The sequence below is a fragment of the Phyllostomus hastatus genome, unplaced genomic scaffold (assembly GCF_019186645.2).
Source record: "Phyllostomus hastatus isolate PE091 unplaced genomic scaffold, TTU_PhHast_1.1 phas_scaffold_93, whole genome shotgun sequence".
Classification (NCBI taxonomy): Eukaryota; Metazoa; Chordata; class Mammalia; order Chiroptera; family Phyllostomidae; genus Phyllostomus; species Phyllostomus hastatus.
Window position 1 is genome coordinate 40,891,621 of NW_025334042.1, and position 27,015 is coordinate 40,918,635.

Consider the following 27,015-nt stretch of genomic DNA (forward strand, 5'->3'; position numbering starts at 1 on the left):
GTGTCACTGAATAGACACTTTCAAAAATTCATCCAAAGGAATAGCTGATGTGCGACCACCGTACTTGTCATTAAATGCCAAACAGAAAGCTTAGGAGCACTTCCCTCGGAGGACTGTTTGCAGAAGCTGGTCTAGCAGACTCTGTCCATAAAAATACCTAGGACAAGGGATTTATTCAGCACCTCCCTTGATGACTTAGTTTATATTTATAACTGTATGGGCAGGAAATAATTTTTATAATTATGACATTTTGTAAAATGAAAAGGCAACTTTCAAAATGAATGTGAAATTGAAGAAGCCAGAAGGGCACCTGGGAAGCAATATGGAGAACAGTCAGGCTCATAGAAACAAAGCAGAAAAGTGGTTGCCAGGGGCTGGGGAGGGGGAAATAGGGGGTGGTTGGTGAAAGAGCACATACTTTTAGTTGTAAGATGAATTCCAAGGATCTAATGTACAGTATATGAGTATAGTTGATAACTCTATTCTATAATAGAAATTTGCTGTGTAGAATTGAAATGTTCTCACCACAAAGAAGGGGGAGGTGGTAAATATGTGAGGTGATGGATATGTTAATTAATTTGTGTTAATTAACTTGATATGTTTTTATATATCAAGATATCTGACACCTGATATCTGTACATATATCAACTCATCACATTGTACACTTCAAATATCTTACAATTTTATTTATTGATTGTACCTCAATAAAGATGAAAAACATAATATGAATAGTCTGGTGCCATTTTTAAACCCAAATTTTATGAAGAAGAAATATACAATTAATGAGAGTAATTAACCTCAATGGCTTCCTATGCAACCAACTTGGTTGCTCCATGTCCTTCCTATGATTCATTAAGAGAGACCAGGCCCTCGTTTGTGTCACTTGCAAGTTTCTCATGATATGACATCATTGTCTTTTTTTTTTCCAAATTATAAACAAAAGTTTCTTTAGAAAGTTACAGGGGTAGGAAGAAGTGAGCCAGCTGGGTTGCATGGGCTCAGGAAACAAGTTACAGAGGCAAAAGAAAGGCACTTGGAGCTTAGAAGAGAGAAAGGTAAAGGTAAAGGTAAAGGTAATGCCCCTGGGAGAGGAAGAGGGAGAAGGGAAAGGAAGGGCAACACCAGAGAGGGAGAATGCCTCATCATCTTCTTGAAAAGTCATCTTTCTCCCCAACACTTGTGTTCGTCTCTTCCTACCAGCTTTTTAATTTTCATATGCCTTCTGATTTTCAGTGTAGGAAACATCCTTAATTTGTTTCTCACTGATATTAGGAAAATTGAGGAAAACTCACTCCACCTGGTGTTCTTCATTGACTACCATTCATTACAGAAAAGGCCACCATTTTGTTCAACTTCAACAGTTTGCATCAGAAGTTCAATTGTCCTTTTTTCCCCAGTTATACTCACTACTTGGTGTATCAGATCTTTCTTTGGTTTGTGCAACCTGAAAGTAATTTAATCAGCCACTGTCTCCTGAAAATAGCTCTCAGTAATCTCATACAAGCCTTTATAGTTTATTTCTAGTCTGTCTTCTAGCCTGTCTTTGACAGGTTACTTCCATTTGAGATGATCTTGCCCATTTTCCTCTTCTTTTGAGCCTGTTTTCTTGCCACCTTACACATACTCATCTAGCTCTTTGTCTAATTCTTTTGTATGTTCTTGAGACTCTCACTTAAATGTCTTAGCGAGCAAATAATTGTAGGTCTTGGGTTGTCTGCTTTTGTCAACAGTGCCTTCCATTTCCAAAATACCAAGTTCAGTGTCCACTGCATCTTGATTCTGCTCCTGCAGCAAAGCCCCCCCCATAGGTTGTTAACCTTCTTCCCTCCAACAAAAGGCAGTTTGTGGCTGCTCTGGCCAAGGGCACATCTGTGTGGATTTTCAAATTACTCGCTTTTATTGAAGGTATGAGCCTTTTTGAAAATAGGTTAGTTAAGATGTCCCAAGAGTTGACTGTAGTTTACAAAAGAGATTAAATAGAAATATGTAGGCAATTATATCACAGGTAGACTGTCAAGTTGAGGGGTGAAGTGATAGCTTCTATTTGTTTTTAAAATTAAATTAACCATGGATAAGTGTTACTTTTTTTTTTTTTTTAAGGTTAGTCCTTAACCACTAGTTTGATACCATCTCTCTTTTGGGTGACCTGTTTCACCAGCAGGCCTGTTACTCTCCATGGCTAACTGTGTAAGTGATTATGATGGGATAAAATGCTTTTCTATATGATATATATATATCATATATATATATGAAGCAATGTACAAGCTGTTTTTTTACAGGCAACATACTTGAATTCAGCAGTTCCTGAACTACATGGTCATTGAAGTTGGATTTAAGGATCTAAGTGAGAAAAGAAGGAAAAAAAATGGTTATTGGTGGCTTTTTATTCATAAAGAATGCAAAAATAAAGTTAGTTTTGGCAGTCCTTAAAAAAAAGAAAAATATGCAGAGAAAAATGTCTAAAGGATAATTAGAAAATGTTAATAGTACTTACATCTAGGGAAAAACTTACAATGAAATGTTATGATTCCTAGTTGTTATACCTATTCCATGCTCCGGATTTCCAAGACAAATGGCTGAGGGACTATTGTTCCTTATCTTTTAGTGTTTGGTACATAAAGGTGGTTTAATACACTGTACAATGATAAAGATGGAGGTAAAATTACTTTTCCTCACGAATGACAACCACTAAAACAATCACAGAAATCTATGTTCTATAGCTTAGAACATACTTTTTATTTTGGGGAATATTGTGAAAATTTTTGTTCACTACTGGTTTGTGAGTTCTTTGAAACAATGATTCCTATAGCATTTGTTATAAATATCTACTTGACCAACTTTGTTATAATGCAGTTACATTGAGTTTATGAATTAAGAATTATACTATGTGAGTTTCCTTTCCCCCTTCCTACCTACCAAAACACAAAAATTAAACAAACAATGAAAAAACTCTTTTTAGCATCAATGTATCTTCTCCTCTCTGCACCCACCTGGAGAAAAGGGACCAGTCTGCATGAAGGTACTGTGTGTTGTTTTTTCCACCTGGCTTCTGGGAGTAGTTTTCTGGACAGATCAACTGTCAATTAAGATTTAAACTAAAAAGTTTTGACCTTAAATATTCTTTCTGTACTTGTCTTTCAGTTGTTAAAATTCTGGCATTTCAGGTACTAAGCGTCATCATGGCTGTCTGCTGGTCACAGTTGGGCCTGTCTGCTCTTCAAATAATCCCTATTTCAAAATTAATTCTTCTTTCTCCCAAAACACAAGAATATTTCTACATTTTAAAATATATCTAGGAACTAATTGGTTAGTTCATACTTTCATGGTTCATACTCAAGTATGAATGACTGAAAATCTGCCCTAAACTTCTAAACAAGAGATTACTTATTAGCAGAAAGAACATGCAATTAGTAGAGTTTCAGGCAGGGGGGCAGATATTTTTGGATAAAGGGAACAATTTGATAGCTTGTGAGTAAAATTAAGAGGCCTATCCAACTATACTCTGGTTAGGTTTAAGAAACTACAGAATTAGTAAGATTCTTGGTCTCTGCATAAACTGACCTCAGAAATAAACTACCGGGTGCATATTTTAGATTATTTCTTGCCTTTTCCGTTAGGCCCATGGTCAGCAATGTTTGTCCTTTTTGGACTTGAGCCGTTGCTTAGTTGACCACTATCTATAGCTTACATCTTATAGATTCCTTTTCCTAGATCCACTCCAAAAAAAGTTTATCTGCAGCTCTAGCACCAGTCCCAGCTTGGCTAGTTTGTACCATTCCAAGATGTTTTCCCTGAGTATTCAGCATGGTGACCTATCTCCAATCAATTAACTAATATTATTTAATATAAACTTCACATCGTATAGCATTGTTGCTCACAGCAAACTCAGAAATGTTCTGTTGGCTCCTCTCTTAAGGTCTTTCTTTAAAATGCAAGTGCTCCAATTGTGAACAGCACTTTTGGCTAATTTACACTGAGGTGTTAGGGTTTTGTTTTTTTTTTGATGACTTTTTTCCTCAGAAGAAACTTAGGGAGGTTAGAGAAGGGAGGATGTGGAAAGGGAAGGGGAGAAGGAAAGAGGTGAAGGAAGGGAAGAGGAGGGGTAAGCATCTTGTTTAACACCTACAGACTTCATAATTTAGCCACTTCCTGGTTTTTACTTTGGGGACAACATTTTAAAATAACATCTGGAGGAAGTTCATTCAATGAGTTTACTCTGTAACTGATGCTCCTAAGGAACTCAAGGAGACCAACTGTGAATCCCAGATTTCCAAATACAGATTTTTAAATAAGCATTGATCCAGGCAGGTCATGGTATTTATTATAGAGAGACAAGCTTTCATGTTCCTGACAAATAAAAAAAAGTCTGTTCATGTATCTATGGACCCTGTGAATTCTTTAAAGTGTGAAATAATGAAAACTTTTCCTCAAAGTGTGACGATGTTATACATGCCTTAGGGCATGCTTGATATAAGAAAACAGATTCCCTCTAAGCTATCTAAAGAAAATAAAGATATAATGAGTCAAGGTATCTCACAGAACTCAAGAGTAAGAAATACAGCCAAATCTCCCAAGGGACTGGAACTGACAATTGAAAATTCATAAGTGACCAAGGCAACTCTTGGTACATTCTTCCTCTCCGTCAATCTTATCCTCTCCCCCACTACACGTTTACCATAATCTTTCATTTTCCTTATTTCTATATTTTTATTCTCTTTTTATAGAATAGCTTTCTTCACTCCCTGTTTACATGACACATCATGAAGGGTGGTCAGATTGAGCAAATAAAAATATAGGATGCCTGTATTTTACCTCGTAACCCTGAAATGCCTAGCCAACCCAGTGCCCTCCTTTCTCAGTCTAGCTGAACCATCAGCAGAGCTAATCTACAGGAGTTTCTGTGTCCTCATTCAAAGTTCAGGGGGTGGCAGGGGGCAAGTAGCTCAGCTTGGGCTGGTGGCCAGCCCCAGTGAGTAAGGCAATCGTAGGGCCCATCTGTACCGGTGGGGAGCATTGTCAGCAAAGGGATAAGTGCTGATGAGTCAGCCCCAAATGTTACCTAATAAATATAAGTGTAGGCTCTAAGTAAATCTTGTTATACACATAAAAGTTGCTCTTACAAGTTTCTTGAGCTCATAAACCAAGTGTTTTATTGGTCTTTGTATTCCCTGGTGTCCGGCATCTGGTATTTCATATATGCTGGTGAATTGAGTTAAACAATTTTGAAAAATATCAAAAATTGTTCTCTTTCTCTGTTCATTTGAATATTTGAAAATGTCAGTAGAGACCAGAACAATTTCCCAGAAGTGGTATTCTAAGTTGCTAAACATGTTGCTGTTAGAGGATAATATAATAAGGGATCAAATGGGAAATTTTGTTGACATAGTTTAGACAAGAGTTACTAAAAATCCCGGTGACTAAAAAGCTCAGTAAATATTTCTCTTTTTTTTTGACACAGTTTACCAAATAAGTATTTTAAAATTTTATTTGTTTATTTATTTTTAGAGGGAAGAAGAAGGGATGAAGAAAATGAGGAGAAAAAGATCGAAATGTGAGAGAGATACATCAATTGGTTGCCTCTTGTACACCCGCAGCTGGGGACCTGGCCTGTAATCCAAGCATGCGCCCTGACTGGGAATCAAACCTACAGCCTTTCAGTTTGCAAGCCTGAGCTCAGTCCACTGAGCCACACCAGCCAGGGCCCAAGTAGATATTTTTAAAAAGTATATAAATTATTCCAGGAAGGTTAATACGAGGTCTGGCACAAATAACGCCCTTATTTTATTATAAAACCTTTTATTACAAAATCATGTAATAAGCATGTAATTCTGTAACATAACAACATTACACTCAAGCACACCATATGACATTTTTAAGTGAAGTGTTCAAATTAAAACTATAAATTATTACACCCATATTATTGCCCCATCAACCACACTCAAGCAGGCCTTCTGCTGGACCCTATATATTAGCCAATCTCAAAGAGGGTAATTATTTTATTAAAATTTCAGATAAAATACTTTTGTCCTAATAAATAATCTTTAAAAGCCTATTTTAATGGGCCATTCCTCTTTTATTTTTTTATTTTTCTAAGCATATGTTATTGATTATGCTAGTATAGTTTTCCCATTTTTTTCTCCCTTTTATCCCCCTCCACTCCACACTACCCCTTCCCTCCAGCATTCCCTCCCCTCTTAGTTCATGTCCACGGGTCATACATATAAGTTCTTTGGCTTCTCCATTTCCTATACTATTCTTAACTTCCCCCTGTCTATTTTGTGCCTGCCTATTATGCTTCTTATTCCCTGTACCTTTTTCCCTCATTCTTCCTCTTCCTCCTCCCCACTCATAACCCTCCATGTGATCTCCATTTCTGTGATTCTGTTAAGTTGTTTGATTAGTTTGTTTGGGTTTTTTTTTGTTCAATTATTGATATTTGTGAGTTTATTATCTTTTTACTGTTCATAGTTTTGATCTTTTTCTTAAGTCCCTTTAACATTTCATATAATAAGGGCTTGGTGATGATGAACTCCTTGAACTTGACTTTATCTTGGAAGCACTTTATCTGTCCTTCCATTCTAAATGATAGCTTTGTTGGATCCAGCCCCTTCTTGCCTGTAAGGTTTCTTTTGAGAAATCAGCTGATAGTCTTATGGAAACTCCTTTGTAGGTAACTGTCTCCTTTTTTCTTGTTGCTTTTAAGATTCTCTCCTTATCTTTAATCTTGGATAATGTGATTATGATGTGCCTTGCTGTGTTTCTCCTTGGATCCAATTTCTTTGGGACTCTCTAAGCTGCCTGAACTTGTACTTCTATTTCTTTTGCCAGATTGGGGAAGTTTTCCTTCATTATTTTTTCAAATATGTTTTCAATTTCTTGGTCTTCCTCTTCTGCTTCTGGCACCCCTACAATTCAGATGTTGGAACATTTAAAGTTATCCCAGAGGTTCCTAATCCTCTCTTCGGTTTTTTTTTTTTTTTGAATTCTTGTTTCTTCATTCTGTTGCAGCTGAAAATTTAGTTCTTCCTTCTGTTCCAAATCTTTGAGTCCCAGTTTCCTTCCCTTCATTATTGGTTCCCTATTATATTTTTTTATTTCACTTTGCATAGCCCGTACTCCTTCCTCTATTTTGTGGTCAAATTGCATCATTTCTATGAGCATCCTGATTAGCAGTGTTTTGAACTCTACATCTAATAGGTTAGCTATCTCCTTGTCTCTTAGTTTTTTTTTTCTGGAGTTTTGATCTGTTCTTTCATTTGGGCCATATTTCTTTGTCTTAGTGCACTGGTACATTGTAAGGGGTGGAGCCTTAGGTATTCACCATGGCAGGGCAACTCACCTCGCTGCATTGTGACGCTGTATGTGGGGGAAGGGTCAGAAAGGGAACAGTGCTGCCTGCTCCACTCTTGCCCTGCTTTCAGTCACTTCCTTCGCTTCCCGCAACTGAACAGTGTTCTTTCACCTGCTGATTCCCGGGTGAATGGACTTGTGTACATTCTAGGATCCTTGGGCCCCTCTAACAGACTCTTTTGTGAGGCTGGGAGTTTTTCCCACTCTCGAAACCCCCACAGATTTTTATAGTCAGAGGTTTTGAGGCCTTAGATTCCTTGTGCTGGAACCCAGGGTTGCGTGGTCTGTCTCACTCCCCAGTTGTTCCTCCCAGCTTATCTGCCTGTGAATGTAGGATATCCTGGTCCACCAGCTGCTGCCTTGTCCCATGTCTCTCTGCCCTGGCTTCCCATCTCCACCCCTCCTACAAGTCTAGATAAAAGTTCCTTTAACTACTTGGTTGTTGGATTTCCATACAGTTTGATTCTATGACATTTCTGGTTGTTTTTCTTTTGTTTTTAAATTGTTTGTGCAGGGAAGCAAAGCATATCTACCCACACCTCCATCTTGGACAGAAATCACCCTTTTATTTTCTTGCTTCTCTTCTCGCCATTTGTAATACTTTTTACATGATGATTTAATCCTGTTTTTCAGGGTGCATTATGCACAGTAATAGCTAGTGACTTTTAATTTATTACCTATTACATATATAATGCTAACCAAATAGGGGATGAAATTATCTATATTATCAACATCTACAGCACAGATGGATAAATGTCATGGTACCATTAATCCACTCAAAGTCATAATGTTATAGGAAACAGAGCATGGAGGGGAGGAAATTGAACCTGGATCACATGACCTGAGCTGAAAGACATGGTCTGGATTTAAGTCCTAGCTCTCTCTGCTATTTATTGTGATGCCTTAGGTAAGTTTCATAAACTCTCTACGTGTCAGTTTCTTTAAAGCAGGGATAGATAAATGTGCCCTGGCCACCTGCCAGGGTTGTTAATCAAATGAGATAATGTATGTGAAAGCATTTTTAAGTTATAAAATGCTTCACAAATATAAGATTGCTCTTGTTATTGTCTGATACAAGATGCTTATAAATCATGTTAATATCTAAAAAAAAGTGTCATTTGCTGTATTGATGGTTACTATGACCAGAGATATAAGCTATAAAGATAGATTTATTAAAAGAAAAATAATCTTCTAGAAATAAATATTACTTTATGAACCTATTTAAGGGCAAAACTATTCTTATTGCTTACTATTGTTTTTAATAGATAATTTAAGATGAACAGAAAGCACACTATGCTTGGGGGAAATGTGAGCCATAACCAAAAAAACATGGGTAACCAAGCGCTCATGTGTAAAATATTGTTAAAGGTAGGAATCTTAGAGGCATTCCCCGTTTGATTTTCATGCTGTGCCATGGTCTCATCCCTTATCCTCGTTTTGTTAGAATTTCCAGAAAGAAGAAAGGACAGAAGTATTAGTGCATCCCCAGCCCCACAAAGAGACTTCAGTTTTGGTACCCATTCTCTTCTCATTTCCTTTTTCTGTAGGATCTTCAGCCTCACCCTTTAGTGAAAATGAGAAAGACTTCTCTTCACAAAATTGTTGCTGAAAGCTCCCTTCTTTTTCTAATGAGCTTGACAAGCTATGATGATTTTTAGGTATTAAGTAGGGCCCGGCACACATAGAGCTCAATAAATGACTATTAAATGGATACATGGATTGATTGTAGCTTGACTGAATTATATTCTCAAGAAGAAGAATGATAAATACCTTTTTAAAAATATATATTTTTGTTAAATAATTCATTTAATTATATAAAAATGACATGAGCAAGAATTTGACCTTGAAATTGTCTGTGGATACAATCTTCCAATGTAAAGTAGTTGTGGAACAGAATAATAATATTATATTAAATCAAACACTTGTGACTTGCTTTTTTGGGGAACACTTGTAAATATCCATTTTGAATACCAATAAAGCAATGTCCATACCTTTTCTGTATTAATGATTTTATTAGTTTTTTAAAGTCAGCTGACTTCATGTCTAACCAAACTGAACTGAATTTCGAGTGTACTGTTAACTTGGAAATGACTAATATTTACAAAGGAAAGACAAGCAGGCTCCTTCCAGGCAAGTTTTATGTTTATAAGTTGTGAAAAGATTGCTTATTTTAACCAGTGGGATTGATCTGGGGTGATGAACTTTTACAACAGGATGGACTGTGGCCAATTTGACCTAGAGACACAGAAAATGAGTTATGAAAACGAAACTTGGGCCAGATAGAGTTGTGCCAATAGGCCGTTTTTAATATGGAATTGAAGTGCTAGTTATTATTCCATTTCTTCTGTTAGATTCATAGATTCTGCAGTTGGAACATTTCAACTGGTTAATGTATAAGGTTTGCTCATAAACTTGCTGTAAGTGAGTCTGGAATTGCTTGTCATTTCATGATGTTTTATTTGTTTCATGCTGCTGCTCACTATCACCATCCAGGCTTACAGAATTCTGCCCCTTGTTTATAGCGTGGGGTTTCTGTCCTTGTGCTCGAAAAGATTATCTCCACTTTATTGCTTTCCTTCGTGACTTGTTTCTTGCTTAGGTCCCAAGTTTCTGCCTAACTGGTTGGAGGAATATTTCTGGGCTTGCCACTGTAATTTGTTTAATCAGGCCCAGGTCATGGGAACAGAGGAATGATTCTGAGAATGATTTGCCCTCAGCTGAGCTCTGGCCACCCCAGAGAATAGACTTAACAGTAGGGGAGCCACGGCATCCTGTCCCAAAGCAGGAGACATGTAGCCCTGAGAAATCATTCTGGGGGAAAAAACCCTGGAAATTAACTTAAAAATGGGACATGGTGGATAGACTGAAATAAAATATCTGCCATGTTTCAATTGTATTTGCAATGATTATATACCTTAGCCCAGTTGTCTTGTCTTACTTAAAAACGAATGTACTATATTTTTGCTGCTATTCATAAGTAATCACATTTACATATTAGTCAAATCTTTCCTTTTGGATACCATCAAAACTTTTTCTGTAAAATTTTACTAAATCAAAATTTGGATTACAATTACAAATTCATTTATCGAAACAATCTTTCTCTATTGGAGAAATAGATACAAGCTTAAAGTAATAACAACAAATAAAGCTAATCTTAAATTATAATAAAGGGGGCATTTTGACATTCTACAGAGATCCTCCATGTATTGAAAATGAAGACAAAACATTAGACTAATGGTACAGTAACACAATAGCTCTATCTTTATATTTGCTTACTCATATAATACACTTAATAATAGTATAAAAATCTTTTGCCTCCCATACTTCAACATGCCACTGAAATGATATAAAATTATATCTAAGAACTACTTTTGTCCCTACTGAAGCAGGAAAAAAAAAGTCCCATAGAGGGTAATTAAAGTTTCCTTTTTTCCTCCCACAAACTTTTTTCTTAAAGAATGACTTGCTCACCCCAGAAGGATTTGGAGGACAATAAATGTTAATTATTTAAAATGGACAGTGTGTCACATGTAAATAAAACCAAACTTTTGAGCTGTGTTTTTTTTTATATTGTCATTTTAAATATGCTTGTTTATATTCAGTTCAAAATATTTTTAAGATAAACCTTACCATATGCACAGGACTCCTGACTGACTTGTGATCGTTGCAAACCCAGCTAGAACATAATATTTGGAAAATCTGTTCTTTATTGGGCAACACAGTCAAGCGTGGGAGTTGGTGTGGTAAGAAATAAGGTTCTCATAATACTCTCATGAAAGTTCAGTGGACAGAGGAAAAAAATAAGTCTGTCCTGTCTTTATCATGCTTGTGCAACATTTAAAAAAATTACTGCTCTAAAATTGTGTAATAGAAAGTAGTCATAATTAGAGCCTTATAAGATTGCAATACTCTGGGCACAGATGTCATTCAATTATGTGCTGACTTACCTGTTCAGGCATGTCTCTGCTGTCCCTGAGTACTCACCAGAAGTTCAGGTATAATTACAACTAAGATTTTAAGTACTTGGAAATGTACACATACAACATTTATATAATAACTTCTTTTTAGTAAAAATAGAATAATAAGGTTTGTCTTAGAGTAAGGTACATAAGTATAAAGCAAGTGGCATTTCCTAAAATTATACTTCAAAGTGTAATTTTTTTAGCCAAAAAAGAGATTTTCACTTTTTCACTAAAAATCCATTTTTTATGTCACTAGTGTTGAAATTTGTAACATATTGGGTTATCAAGTTTTATCAGAAATTTCAGCATGTCAACAATTGGTTTACTTGCAGGTTGCACATAAACTATAAGACAAAATTTAAAATACCATCAGCTTGTTGAGACAGAGTCCAGACCTACCTGCCTTCATTTAGTGATCTTTCAAGGAACGTAATCATCTATCTATCTATCTATCTATCTATCTATCTATATATCACATATAACATATTATATATGATATATCATATCGAGACAGGTTAGTAAGCCAAGGCAAGTGGAGTAGGGAACCTGAGACTGACGGTTAAACAGCAGTTTGCAGCTATTAAGTAAATCCTATCTGCCCTAAACCAAGGACACTTAAGAGTAAATGGTTTGCACTTTTCCTCCCCAACCAGACAGTGAATACTGTAGTTTGAATTACCCTACTGAGGGAGAAAGATTGCAGAAATCCAATTAGTGCCATTTGCCAACCACACCCAAGGACAGATGAAGTTCAAGGAATAAATGTCATTTTGGTCCATCAGCATGAAGCTGATTAATACTCTATTGAGATCCTCCCCGAAGACCTACCCTAGACTCCAAGCCTTTAAAACTTTCAAAACAAAAGTCCCAGGGCACACAGTCCTTTTTGGGAGCATGCCTACACCTTTCCTTTCCTCCTCCCCTTCTTCTTCCACCATAGGAGTGCATCTCCTAAACTCTAGTGGTCCCTGCTAGACTTGAAACCAGGGGAGCAAAAGGCAACTCATCCCAGACTGACCCCCAACTTTGTCCCCAGGGCCAACTTTACTCTGATTTCCTGGTACGTTAAAGCAACCCTGCCAAGGCTCATTTCTTTCCTGTAATGTCAACAGAGGGCTGAGGCAGCCCTGCTTAGGCTCTCCTGTTGCTTCCACTATTCCAAGCTCTTCCTTGTGTCACTGTTCCCAGCTTTAATAAATGAAGTGGGTTGGCCAAAAAGTTTATTAAGTTTTTTTCCATAAGATGGCTCTAATAGTGCTTAGTTGTTTTTAACTTCATTTGATACAATTTTGGTAATTATACTGTGACAGCTGTCATGTCAGCATGCGTTTAAAAAAAAACTTATCTAAATCGGTGAATTTTTGTGTAGTCATTTTAGTATTGAAGGTGGAAGAAAATACACAAAATTTTCAGCATATTATGCTTTATTACTTCAGAAAAGGTAAAAACACAACTGAAACACACAAAGATTTATGCAGCATATGGAGAAGGTTGTGTGATTGATCAAACATGTCAAAAGTGGTTTGTGAAGTTCCGTGCTGGAGATTTCTCTTTGGATGATGCTCCACGGTTGGGTAGACCAGTTGAAATTCATAGTAATCAAATGGAGACATTAACTGAGAACAAGCAATGTTATACCTTGTGGGAGATAGTTGACGTACTCAAAATATCAAATTCAATAAAGTTATTGGTGAAAATGAAAAATGTGTCTTTTATTTTACAGAAAAAACGAAACTGACTTTTTGGCCAACCCAATACTTTCAGAAATCATCTGGACTCATGTTGTGAAACCTTTCCTGCCCAAAGTCTAGAACCCACATACTTCCAGCTGCCCCAAGGTAGTCACAGAGCCAAGTCCCCTGTCCAGTAACAAAATGTCTGTCTATCTATCTATCTATCTATCTATCTATCTATCTATCTATCTATCTACCTATCTATCATCCATCTATCTATCTATTATCTATCATCTATCAATTATCTATCTAGCTATCTATCATCTATTTATCATCTATCTATCTATCTATCTATCTATCTATCTATCTATCTATCATCTCCCTGTCCTCCTTCAACTCTCACTGACTCAGTGTTAAGGTTCCTAACACAGGAATATTTATAGTACACAGAGAAAGTAGTTAAGATAATAGAATACTACCTCTGTATTACAAAAATAGCCAGAATTCAAATAAGGGTAAAGAACTTCCTGAAGCCTTATTTCTTTCTGACTAAACCTACCACACCCATCAGAAGAATATAAAGTTCAGTGGGTGAATAAGCACAAGCTTCCCTTAAAACAATGGCTCAAAGATTTTTTTTTTCAAAGTGACTCCTTTGCCAACAAAATGCCACATATGCCATTCCCTCTTTCCGAGTAATAGGTGCTTTTCTGAAATTTACTTAAGTGATTCATAAGTCAGTCCCTTCCTAACTTAATACCAACCAAAGCTTACAGCAGTTCAGTGCTCCAAGAACACAAATATGAAGGCTCTTAGAAATTGTCCAATAAGTTTCATTGTGATAGGATAGTGCTTAAATGTAAGAAAAGGGGGAAATACAAATCTTTAAAACTCTTCTGTATACAAATGGGAATCATCTTATAGAAATAGCCACGCTCAAGAAGAAGAGGGTTTGTGATGCCCTTGTGGAGGTGATCTAGGACTGTAGGTCCTAATGTTTCTAAATTCTTGATGGTAAGAGAGAAAATAACATGTTTTAAACCACCAAGCATTTCTACCTGCAACTACTTTGCAAATGTTGGAAGGCAAACTTGTTTTAGAGTATTGTCTTCCGTGTTTCAGAAGCGCTCATATTTCATGAGTTAGGTACTTGTGAGTTAAGTAAATAATATTTCTTTTAGGTGAGTATCTGTAAATTAAGTACCTATTATTACCCTTACAGAAACCCATGGATAATATCATAATCTCCAAAGGTAGGTCCTGAAGTCACTGAATTCTTTGAGGGGGGTGGGGGTGGGGGTGGGGGTGGGGGTGAAATAAGCCTGGGACCTATGTACTTCTCAAAAGAGATTTTGATTATGTGACCTGGCTCTGCTTCCTCTAGTTGAGTCTGAGGCTGAGGGTGGAGATGTGGTACTTGAGAGAGTAAAGGAGATCGAAAAGGGAAGTTCGGCTGAAGGGATTAAGTGGATTCTGTGAACAGGAATCCACCAGGCGATTCCCTCCTTCAGCACAGTGTTTCTGGAAAGACGAGTCAGTCCCGTAAACACTACATTCTAGGGTGAACATCTCACGTCAATGTTCTAATTTTCCTTTTGTAAAATGATAATCCCTTACAGCTTCTTCAAGCCTTAGTCAAGCGTGCAAAAATGTGTTAGCTGGGTTTTCCAAACTCAAGGTAAGGGAATCCATTTTTATCCTTTGGGGGGCATTTGTGGCTACACTTGGGGAGGCTAAGGAGCCTGCAGAGGTCTGTTCAGTGGAGAAATCTGAAGCAGTAGCCCAGAGGAGTTGACACAAAACATCCAGGATGGGTTTGTGAAACGTGGGAGAACTTATCGAGTGTCTTCATAAAGTCTGGGGGAGGGGAAGGACTCCCTGCATTCCATTGAATGGAGACTCTGCTCCTCCTGAGTTAGCCTTTAAAGAGAAAACTGATGTTGAAAGGCTAGAGAAATTGTTATGTAGTTTATTTCATATGAATACAAGAAACAAAATCCTATGTGACACTGATGTACTAGCGTCTGGAGGTAAAGTGACAAAATCATATCAGCCAATAAAAGTCTATTACTTCTCCATGAAATGTGACACATTTACTCATGGAAGGACATATACAAAAAAATACATAGGCGTACAAAGAGAATAATTTTAAATCCACATTAACAAAAATGTAGAAAAGGAATACTGTTCACCTATCATAATGGGAAATGCAAAAAAGATAGGACACATAACCCAGCTCTCAAGAAGTTTACCATTATAAAATCTAATTTGCATTACAAATAGGGAGACACATCTGAGAGACCAAAGAAGCATGTGTAGAAATCTGTACCTTTCTTCGCAGATAGGTTACTCCTCCCTAGACAATGAGGACAGGAAGGCACAGAATATGGTGACTACTCCGGGACCAGGGACCGGGGAGCACAACGGGAGTTCACAGAGCAGTCCAGATATCAATGGGATGCAACTGGCATCTCTAGTTTGTCAGAATTCAGCAGAGGAGGGGAGGCCTCGGCAGCTGCCCCTCTGCAGGGAGGACAATGGAGCAGTGCGGTAAGGGGGCTATGCAAATGTGAGCCAACTGACGACAGTCCAGCGCAGGGACTCTTGAACCTCACTACCTGAGTTCTACCTTAGGCAAGGTACTTCACCAATCCACACTGTTTTCTCAAAAGTTCACCTTCTTTTTAATTACAAGAATCAATTTAGATGAATCCCTAAAGAGGTGATGTTTTAAGACTCTATCTGAATATTTCCACCCAGGCTTAGATGAGGCCTTATGCAATGATTCTAGATAGCAATTGGCTTCTGCCTGCCCTGGATTCATTTTAAAAGTAAAAATTAATTTTAGTTAAGAGTCATGGTAATATGTCAAGGTGGACCCCTTCCCATATAATTGAGGTTAAGCCTGTTACATTCTAGATTTAAGGTGCAGGTGGGCTTAGAGGATCTCCAGGAGTTTTAGCTGCAAAGATACTGGTTATAGATGAATAGTACCATGAGAAGAGTTTCCATAATCACTCTGTTGTTGTTTTTTTTTAAAAAAAGATTTGGTTTATTTATTTTTAGAGAGAGGAGAAGGGAGGGAGAAAGAGAGGGAGAGAAACATCAATGTACGAGATACATAAATCAGTTCCCTCTTGTGTACCCCCAACTGGGGACCTGGCCCACAACCCAGGCATGTGCCCTGACTGGGAACTGAACCAGCGACCCTTTGGTTCGCAGGCTGACACTCAATCCACCAGGCCATACCAGCCAGGGTTCACCTTGCTTTTTTGCTACAGCCTTACCACCTGGTGACTTGGCAGTCTCACTGAGTGAAGGAACCAACTGTTGAAGAAGAGCCAACAGATATTTCTTTGCTGACTGGGATAATACATGAACTGTGTTGTCTGGTTAATTGAGGAGCTCTATGGAAACATAATGGTGTAATAATACTTCTAACAGTAATATTCTGTAAAACTAAATGAATTCCCTCGAGATCCTAAACTGCTTTTTAAAATGGTGATGTTTTATTAAAAATGTGGCATTTACATTACATTTCATTTCCTTCTTATAAAAACAATAGGTGTTATGGTGGTAAAATCATTCTGTACTACATTTGTTTTGTTTAATGATAGTCAGTTTTTTCTGTATACAGTATTTATCTGAGCTGACATTAAAATATGAGCTAAAGTCCAGGAAAAGAAAGCTAGGAGAAAAGCAGATGATAATATAATCAGAAACAAATAAACTATACTACCCAGGGTGGGGCTACTTCAAGAAAAGGCATGTATAGAAAGTATACTCTAAATACTTTTTTTAAAGTATAGTTTTCCATACTTATACTTGGAGTAGTTTAGTTTAGAGACCCAAGTACTATACAAATATTCCACCTTTGGCCCTGACCAGTGTGGTTCAGTTGATTAGGCATTGTCCCTTAAAGTGAAGGGTCTCCATTTGATTCCTTATCAGGGCACATGTCTGGGTTGTGGGGTTGGTCCCCAGTTGAGGCTCATGCAGGAGGCAACCCACTGATGTTTCCCTCTCATGTTGATGTTTCTCTCCCTGTTTTTCTCCCTCCCTTCACCTTTCTCAAAAAATAAATAAATAAAATCTTGAAATAACAACAACGAAATATTAGTTCAAATTTTCTTGAAGATAACAGTAACTACCCTTAGCCTTTTTAAAAAATTGATCTCAGAGAGAGAGGAAGGGGGATGGAGAGAGAGAGAGAAGGAGAGAAAGAGAGAAATGTTGATTTGTTGTTCGGCTAATTTATGCATTCATTGGTTGCTTGTTGCATGTGCCCTGACTGGGGATCAAACCCACAACCCTGGTGTATTGGAACAATGCTCTCACCAACAGAGCTATTTAGCCAAGGCCAACTGCCTTTAGTCTTATAAACAATATAAATCCAGGATTAAAGAGAAATAATTATAATAAACATAGCCAGAACCTGACTCTTGATTCCTGCTGTAGAGATGCTCATCTAAAAAAGTTCCAACTGTCTGAAATCTTCACTTTAGAATTTTAAGAGGAAGAAGTCTCCCAGAGAGATGTTACCTTTGGCATTATGCATTTACCATGGCTAGGGTAAAAATCTGCTTTTGCATTCTGCCACTTTTATTTGAGATTGGCAGATGAAACATTGCAAAATTTGGAAAATTGCAACGATGGCAGTTCGGCCACCTGGTCTCATTTAAAGTGTCCTTCCCCTGTCCCCACCCCCATGCACTATATTCAAAACCTTTTAATTTCTATTTCCCCACTGAACTCCTTAGAGCTAAGAACTTGTCTGCTGAGAAGTTTCTCCCTCATTTGGAATTAACACGTCCAGAGTCAACTTGAGATCATGCAGTTGGCGATGACTTAAACCCATGTACAAAGCCCAAGATGTCAAGATTATGCACTGCACGTTTCCCTCCCTTCTAAGTCTCAATGCTGAATGAACTTGGGAGCAGCACGTTCTTAAATTAGCAGCAAATCATTGAAGTTAGAGCCTCCTTAGTGCTCAGTGCACACAAAGTACTCATCTGTCTAATTTAGTCTCAGCCCTGGCTGAGAAACAAGGTAAAAATAGCAAAATTTGTTACATTCCTTCATGTCTGAAAGGCCTATGCATTGAGGCTCTCTATCCTTAGTTGGATGTTTTCTTGGCCTGCAGAAGGAAAGCTGCATCTACGTAGTAAACTGCAGCAGTTTGCATCCTGGCACTGCCCTTGTCCTTGCTAAGACCCACCTGATGGGCACATTTCCTCATAAGATTAACATTAGTGAGTCCTGCAATTTTTGCAAGTCTCAGTGGTCTCCTCTGTGGACCAAGAGGTGTTTGCCAAAAGCAACCCATAGGTAGAGTCCCTGTGTCCCCTGCGTCCATGGAAACAGCTGTTCATCTCTGGACAAAACTGTCATACATCGGGGTCATCATTCTGCATGAACTAAACTCAATACTCCTCTCACAGGCGATAGTAGGACTCTGTCTGTCTGTTAAGTCAGCTTGACTAATATAAGCCTCTACATACCACTGAGGTCAGAATTCCCAACCAAACTCTAAATAAAATATAAAGCTCAAAGTCACCTGTCCTGACGTCATCAAAAACCATTTCTTTGGATATATATTTTTCTCTGTCCCATAATTCCATGTCTTTTTGCTTTATTTCTCAATGCTAGCAGACAATGAACCACTTTTTGGAATCTTCTTGAAGGTCCACCAAATAGTGCCCTTCTCCTTCTGGCTTCTAAACACGTTGAGAAATAAAGTAAAAGAATAGCATAGATGATATGTCCAAACAACACCATTCCTACCAATGAAAGCTTAATTCAAGACCCAAATGGACATTGTACCAAATCCCACAATGAAAGTCACAGTAATGCTGGGCCCTGATACAGGGAGTTTCAATTTGTGACATCTAATGGAGGTGAAGAGAAGGCAGTAGTACTAGTGCTGCTCGGAAGTACAGTATCAGGTTATCCTTATCATATTGCACTGTTTCATAATTTGACGAAACATCATTTTGTCCACCCAACTAGAATTTAGCATGGGTTCAATGGTACCCTTTGTCTAGAATAAGAAATAAGTCAATGGAATCAGCCCTTTACTATTCTTGTTAGGGTATAACAACCACCTCCTGTTAATTTTAGAAGCTTTGTTTCATTGTTCCAGAAACACTGTTTGGATCTGTTCTAAATCAGTAGCCAATCAGTTTAGCTGCTGCTGGTAAACATGGGCCAGGTTCTGCTTTCATCCAGCTTAGATTTCTGGAAGCAACTGAATGGCATTCAGCCTGGAAGATCTCCTTTTGGTTGCTGCTATGTTGTTTTGTTGTTGTTGTTATTGGTGGTGGTGGTGGTGGTGTGTGTATGTAAGTAGGTACAGCAGTGGAGAAGGAAGAATTTAATGGGAGGTACTGTCTTTAAAAATAGTGAGAATAGAGCTACTGGAATGGAAATGTGCCTTTGGTTAGCAAATGTGAAATTAAATTAAAGGCACTGACTGAAAGTTTACAGGGAAAACCAGGAAAAAGTAAGACTATTGGAAGAAAGCAGTACTCTGAAATAGAAGAATGGATGGGGAAAAACAAATGTTTAACACTGAAAATTTGTAATTTCCTAAGAAAATGCGACCTAATCTTTTCTAAATAGAGAGAAAGGAAACTAAGAAAGATCAGAGATTTAGAAGTATGGTTTCATATTTAAGAAAAAAGGTCTGCAAACAATAGGGCAATAAAAGATGTGTTCATCATATATGAATGCTGAATTAGATTTGGTTTTATAGTGCATAGCCTAAGGGATTTTGTAAAACTGTGTAATTCAACAGCTTTTTTTTTTGGCGTGCAAAAAAATGTGGTAGACATTTTGAAGCTTATTGTTATTATTTTTATTTTCAGTGAATGAAGCCTTTCTTTCCAGGTGTAAGTCTTTATCTTAAATAAAGCCACCATAATTGCAGAAGGCAATTTGCCATCCCAATCAACCAAGAAAATACAAAAACTAATTATTTAGGGACTAACGTATCTGTATTCTTTTTAAAGTTAAGGATGGTTTTACTTTTAATCCTGCATTCAAAATTTTAAAATCCCATTGATTTTCATTATGCAATTTGGTGTTCTGCTATATATATAAATTTCTAGTGCAAGTTGGATTGCTAGATATTTATTCCTTTATTCTTCATATTCCACATTCAATGTCTAAAAACCGCATTACCTTAACTTCAATTTTATTACATGTTGCGTTGCTGTGCCACATCCCCCATTGCCCCAAATGTAATTCTTTTTAAGCTCAGGAATGGCACAGGTTACAGAATAAACAATAAATTTTATTTATAACTTAAAATGAATCACACCATGGAAAAATGAAGTATGTAAAGATAAAAAAGAAAAGATGAACCACCCACCAAAAACCCCAAATAATAAAAATTTCCATCCACATAAGCACACGTCAACCTCCCTCCCCATACCAACCCCACCTTCCCCGCCTTTTCCCCACTGGGCTCTGCCTCCTTGGGCTCCAGGTCATCTGGCTCAGTTCATTTAACAGGGGCACCATGCTTCAGGTTGCAGTTGGAAATCATGAGCTGCCTGGAGATCCTGGGTGCCTTTGAAGGAGGAATCCTTCTCCGTCCATCTGTGGGCCCTGGTTTCCCAGACCCCAGGTGACCACAGTCACTTCTGGCCTGCTCTGGCCCTTGCTGCTGTGGCGCTCCTGCCCGTCACTGGTGGAGAAGGGGACGGAGTCTTCATCGACCAGCTGCTGCACCTCCAGCGGCCTTGGGAGGCGGCCAGACAAGATGACGACAGCCTCTGATGCAAATGTCTCTAGCCGAGAGATCTGGGTAGGGGCAGTCTTAGAGTGTTCTTGCTTGGTGTAGTAAGGTCACTGGTCATCAGGAAGTGAAGTCACTGCTCTTGTGTCAGGAGATGCTTGGGGTAAGTGACCCGGGCAGTGACCTCACAAAAGAGTGAGGGAACTTGAACCCTGGTAACCGGGCAGCCAGGATATAAAGCTGCCCCTACCCTGGTCAGTTGGCTAGGGATGGTGAGAGGACAGCCATGTTCTGTTGCTGTGTGAGGACATCCCGAGGCCATGGCCTCACAAGAGGAGGCAATGAGGAGAAAAGCGGACGCCGTAGATGGAGGGCATACACAGGACGCCTGTGGCCCTTCTCACGGCGAAATACAGAGGTAAAAGAGGCAGGACCAGGGAGGTTTTGCTTGGGCCAGGCCACCACTCAGATCATACGTGAGCAGCCCTAAGATACCTACTTGTGTTAGTGTCTGTGTGTGTGTGTTTGTGTGTGTGCGTGTGTTTATGAGGAGGCGATAAAAACACTGGTCGGCCTCTCATGCTCACACACCAGGTAAAGACTGGCAGGGTGAAGGTGGATAATGGATGGGGCCCTCTGCACGAGGTTTATCTCGAGCCCTGGAGGTGAATCTTACTTTCCTGCTGGTGGTTTGAACAAACACAGGGAAGGGCTTGATGATGAAGTTGAAAGACTAGTGGGAAGAAGCACCAGCGACTAGGGTGAGGTAGGGCTAGAGGCCTCCCAACTGGCTACGAGCTACTGTCATTACAGACTTCAAAACTGGATCCACAGGAGGGGATGGCGGCTGCTGTGACGGGTGGCAGACACCAACCTGGAGAACCAGCTCCCTCCACCAGGTCCCACCGTATGCCTCGGATAACAAAGGCTTGGAGGCATCGTGGAAGGAAAGGCAAGTTTTGGGCAAAGGAGGAGTATGCTCCTGCCCCTCCTGACATGACACGAGAAAAACTAGCGACACAAGAGTCCCGGTCCAAAGGTTTGAGTGGGGCAAGTCCGTCAGTGAAGGTGAATGAGCAGGTGGGAAGCTTAAAAAAAAGAGTAGGTGCAGGAATAGTGAGACCTCGAGCCACTGCACAGGGGCAATAAAAACTGGGCCTAAGGAGCCTGCTGGAAAGTCTGAGGCTTCCTGTCCAAGAGGGGTAATATCACTAGGGGCCACTAGGAACGGTATGGGCGTCTTCCACATTTGCAGACCCCTTGATATACATACATGCAAGTCATAATCTCACCTCTCCCAACCACAGCACCTGGAACCAAGGAAACACCAGAGAGGGAGGAACCCAGCCCCGTCAGCGCTGGTCAGGGCCAGGGTGAACCATCCACCCAGGGCTCAGGTGAGTACCCCATGGTGGAGAGCGGTCACCCTCCTGGATATCCAGGTCCCTCCAGTGTCCAAAACATTCATGAGACCTACAAGTTTAAGGGGTTGTGTCTCAAGAACAAGCCCTCCATGGCAGAGGGGGAGCAGGTTGCTCTCCTTCCTGAGGCCATGACAGGAGCTGGGGAACAGTGGGAGTCCGGGACGAAAGGTAGGAGTTGGGGTGACGTCCTTGTGGGATATGGAAGGAGAGACTGGGTGGCCAGCTTACTGAGAAGAACAGGTCCCAGACCCAAAGAGAGGGCCCAGTGCAGTGGGCCATTGCAAGGATAGGATTCAGCCTAAGAAAGCTGCTACAAAGTCTGAGGCTTCCTGGTCTCGAGTGGTAATAATACTAGGAGCCACTAAGAATGTTGTGAGTATGTTCTGAATTTGAGGAGCCATTGTGATGTAAGCATGCAAGCCATAACCTCTCCTCTCCCAACCACAGTGCCTGGACCCAGTGAGATGCTGGAGAGGGAGGAGCCCAGCCTTGTCAGCGCTGGTCAGAGCCAGGGGGAACCATCCACCCAGGGCTCAGTCGAGTCCATTGTGGTGGAGTGTGGTCACCCTCCTGTGGATCCAAGTCACTCCATTGTCTGGGACATACCCGAGACATGCAGGTCTCTGGGGCAGCGTCGCAAGAAGCCCTCCATGGTGGAGGGGGAGCAGGCTGCTCTCCTCCCTGAGGCCATGAGAGGAGCTGGTGAACAGCAGGAGTCCAGGGGGAAAGGTGAGAGCTGGAGAGAGGTCCTTATGGGATATAGAAGGAGAGACTGGGTGGCCAGCTGACTGGGAAGAACAGGTCCCAGACTCACAGAGGGAGCCCGATGCAGTAGGCTGTGGCAAGGACAGGCCTCAGCCTAAGAAACCTCCTCTAAAGTGTGAGGCTTCATGGCCTCTTGGGGCAATAACACTTGGAGCCACTAGGAACGTTTTGGGTATGTTTCGAATTGGAGGAGCCATTGTGATGTAATAATGCAAGCCATAACCTTTCCTCTCCCAACCACAGCTCCTGGACTAAATGCGACGCTGGAGAGGGAGGAGCCCAGCCTTGTCAGCGCTGGTGAGGGCCAGGGTGAACCACCCACCCAGGACTCAGGCGAGTCCATCGTGGTGGAGAGTGGTCACTCTCCTGGGGATCCAGGTCCCTCCAGTGACCATCAGGACCCTCCTGAGAACTGCAAGACTCGGGGCCCGAGTCAGAGGAAAAAGCCCTCTGTGGCCAAGGGGGAGCAGGTTGTTCTCCCTCCTGAGGCCCCAAGAGGAGCTGAGGAACAGGGGGAGTCCAGGGCAAAAGGTAAGATTTGGGGCTGGGTCCTTGTGAAATATGGAAGGACAGACTGGGTGGCCAGCTTATTGGGAAGAACAGGTCCCAAACCCACAGAGGGAGCCAGAGCCAGTGGGCCATGGCAAGGAGAGGCCTCAGCTGAAGAAAGCTGCTGCAATTCGGAGGCTTCATGGCCTGTTGGAGCAGTGTTACTTGAAGCCACTAGGAATGTTTTGGGTGTGTTCCAGTTTGAAGAGTCTTTGGGATGTAAGCATGCAAGCCATAATCTCTCCTTTCCCAACCACAGCTCCTGGACCCAGGGAGAAGCAAGAGAGCGAGGAGCCCAGCCTTGTCAGCGCTGGTCAGGGCCAGGGTGAGCCACCCACCCAGGGCTCAGGCGAGTCCACCGTGGTGGAGTATGGTCACCCTCCTGGGGATCCAGGTCCCTCCAGTGACCACCAGGACCCTCCCGAGACCTGCAAGTCTCGGGGCAGGCGTCGGAAGAAGAAGCCCTCTGGGGCCGAGGGGGAGCAGGCTGCTCTCCCTCCTGAGGCCCCAAGAGGAGCTGAGGAAGAGGGGGAGTCCAGGGCGAAAGGTCAGAGTTAAAGCGAGGTCCTTGTGGGACATAGAAGGACAGACTGGGTGCCCAGATTACTGGGAAGAACACGTCCCAGACACACATGGGTAGCCAGAGCGGGTGGGCAATGGCAAGCAGAGGCCTCAGCCTAAGAAAGCTGCTGCAAGTCTAAGGATTCATGTCCTGTTGGGGCAATAACTCTAGGAGCCACGAGGGATGTTGTGGGTGTGTTCCCAATTTGAGGAGCCATTGTGATGTAAGCATGTAAGCCCTAACCTCTCCTCTCCCAACCACAGCTCCTGGACCCAGGGAGAAGCAAGAGAGGGAGGAGCCCAGCCTTGTCAGCGCTGGTCAGGGCCAGGGTGAACCACCCACCCAGGGCTCAGTCGTGTCCACCGTGGTGGAGCGTGGTCACCCTCCTGGGGATCCGGGTCCCTCCAGTGACCACCAGGACCCTCCCGAGACCTGCAAGTCTCGGGGCAGGCGTCGGAAGAAGAAGCCCTCTGGGGCCGAGGGGGAGCAGGCTGCTCTCCCTCCTGAGGCCCCAAGAGGAGCTGAGGAAGAGGGGGAGTCCAGGGCGAAAGGTCAGAGTTAAAGCGAGGTCCTTGTGGGACATAGAAGGACAGACTGGGTGCCCAGATTACTGGGAAGAACAGGTTCAGACACACAGAGGGAGCTGGATGTGGTGGGCCATGGCAAGGGTAGATCTCAGCCTAAGAAAGGTGCTTCAAAGACTGAGGATTCATGGCCTGTTGGGGCAATATCACTAGATCCCACTCAGAACGTTTTTGGAGTGTTCCGAATTTGAGGAGCCATTGTGATGTAATAATGCAAGCCCTAACCTCTCCTCTCCCAACCACAGCTCCTGGACCCAATGACAAGCCAGAGAGGGAGGATCCCAGCCTTGTCAGCGCTGGTCAGGGCCAGGGTGAGCCACCCACCCAGGGCTCAGGTGAGTCCACCGTGGTGGAGTGTGGTCACCCTCCTGGGGATCCAGGTTCCTCTAGTGACCACCAGGACCCTCCCGAGACCTGCAAGTCTCGGGGCTGGCGTCAGAGGAAGAAGCCCTCTGTGGCCGAGGGGGAGCAGGTTGCTCTCCCTCCTGAGGCCATGAGAGGAGCTGGCGAACAGGGGGAGTCCAGGGCAAAAGGTAAGAGTTGGGGCCATGTCCTTGTGGCATATGGAAGGACAGACTGGGTGGCCAGCTTATTGGGAAGAACAGGTCCCAGACACAGAGAGGGAGCCCCAGCCAGTGGGCCACTGCAAGGAGAGGCCTCAGCTAAAGAAAGCTGCTGCAATTCGGGAGCTTCATTGCCTGTTGGGGCAGTGTTACTTGAAGCCACTAGGAACATTTTGGGTGTGTTCCAGTTTGAAGAGTCTTTGGGATGTAAGCATGCAAGCCATAATCTCTCCTTTCCCAACCACAGCTCCTGGACCCAGGGAGAAGCTAGAGAGGGAGGAGCCCAGCCTTGTCAGCGCTGGTCAGGGCCAGGGTGAGCCACCCACCCAGGGCTCAGGCGAGTCCACCGTGGTGGAGTGTGGTCACCCTCCTGGGGATCCGGGTCCCTCCAGTGACCACCAGGACCCTCCCGAGACCTGCAAGTCTCGGGGCAGGCGTCGGAAGAAGAAGCCCTCTGGGGCCGAGGGGGAGCAGGCTGCTCTCCCTCCTGAGGCCCCAAGAGGAGCTGAGGAACAGGGGGAGTCCAGGGCAAAAGGTAAGATTTGGGGCGAGGTCCTTGTGGAATATGGAAGTAGAAAAAGGTCCCAGACACACACCGTGAGCCAGAGCGGGTGGGTTGTGGCAAGGACAGGCCTGAGCCTAAGAAAGCTGCCCCAAGTCTGAGGATTCATGGCCTGTTGGGGCAATAACTCTTGGAGCCACGAGGGATGTTGTGGGTGTGTTCCCAATTTGAGGAGCCACTGGTATGTGACCATGGAAGCCCTAACCTCTCTTCTCCCAACCACAGCACCTGGACCCAGGGAGAAGCCAAAGAGGGAGGAGCCCAGCCTTGTCAGCGCTGGTGAGGGCCAGGGTGAACCACCCACCCAGGGCTCAGGCGAGTCCACTGTGGTGGAGTGTGGTCACCCTCCTGGGGATCCAGGTCCCTCCAGTGACCACCAGGACCCTCCCGAGATCTGCAAGTCTCGGGGCAGGCGTCAGAAAAAGAAGCCCTCTGGGGCCGAGGGGGAGCAGGCTGCTCTCCCTCCTGAGGCCCCAAGAGGAGCTGAGGAAACAGCGGGGAGCCCAGGGCGAAAAGGTAAGAGCTGGGGTGAGGGTCCTTGTGGGATATGGAAGGAGAGAATGGGTGGCCCAGACTTACTGGGAAGAACATGTCCCAGACACAGAGGGATACTGATTCAGGAGGCGGTGTCAAGGACAGGTCTCAGACTAATAAAAGCTGCTGTAGTCTGAGGCTTCATGGCCTGTTGGGTGCAATATTTCTTGGAGCCACTGGGAACGTTTTGGGTGTGTTCCCGAATTTGAAGAGCCATTTGGGATGTGAGCATGGAAGCCCGTAACCTCTCCTCTCCCAACCACAGCACCTGGACCCAGGGAGAAGCCAGAGAGGGAGGAGCCCAGCCTTGTCAGCGCTGGTCAGGGCCAGGGTGAGCCACCCACCCAGGGCTCAGGCGAGTCCTCTGTGGTGGAGTGTGGTCACCCTCCTGGGGATCCAGGTCCCTCCAGTGACCACCAGGATCCTCCCGAGTCCTCCAAGTCTCGGGGCAGGCGGCAGAGGAAGAAGCCCTCCGTGGCCGAGGGGGCAGCAGGCTGCTCTCTCTCCCGAGGCCACTGAGAGGAGCTGGCGATACAGCGGGGAGCCCAGGGTCGAAAGGTAAGCAGTTGGGGTGAGGTCCTTGTGGGATATGGAAGGAGAGACTGGGTGGCCAGCTCACTGGGAAGAGCAGGTCCCAGATACACAGAGGGTGCTGGATGCAGTGGGCTGTGGCAAGTATAGGCATCTGCGTAAAAAAGCTGCTCCAAAGTCTGAGGATTTGTGGCCTGTTGGGGCAGTAACACTAG

The 27,015-nt window shown here is 42.3% G+C and overlaps 1 protein-coding gene and 1 pseudogene across 1 annotated transcript; one reads left to right on the forward strand and one right to left on the reverse strand.

The window, feature by feature from the left end:
• Positions 1-779: 779 nt before the first annotated feature.
• On the reverse strand, positions 780-21,048 carry LOC123813083 (annotated as a pseudogene).
• Positions 21,049-21,566: 518 nt separating this feature from the next.
• On the forward strand, positions 21,567-26,788 carry LOC123813084 (collagen alpha-1(I) chain-like). Its single transcript, XM_045830130.1, has 10 exons — positions 21,567-21,765; positions 22,034-22,318; positions 22,598-22,879; positions 23,159-23,446; positions 23,724-24,011; positions 24,290-24,577; positions 24,856-25,143; positions 25,421-25,708; positions 25,961-26,251; positions 26,535-26,788. The coding sequence occupies exons 1-10, from the start codon at positions 21,567-21,569 to the stop codon at positions 26,786-26,788; spliced, it is 2,751 nt and encodes a 916-aa protein (XP_045686086.1).
• The last annotated feature ends 227 nt before the right edge of the window (positions 26,789-27,015 follow it).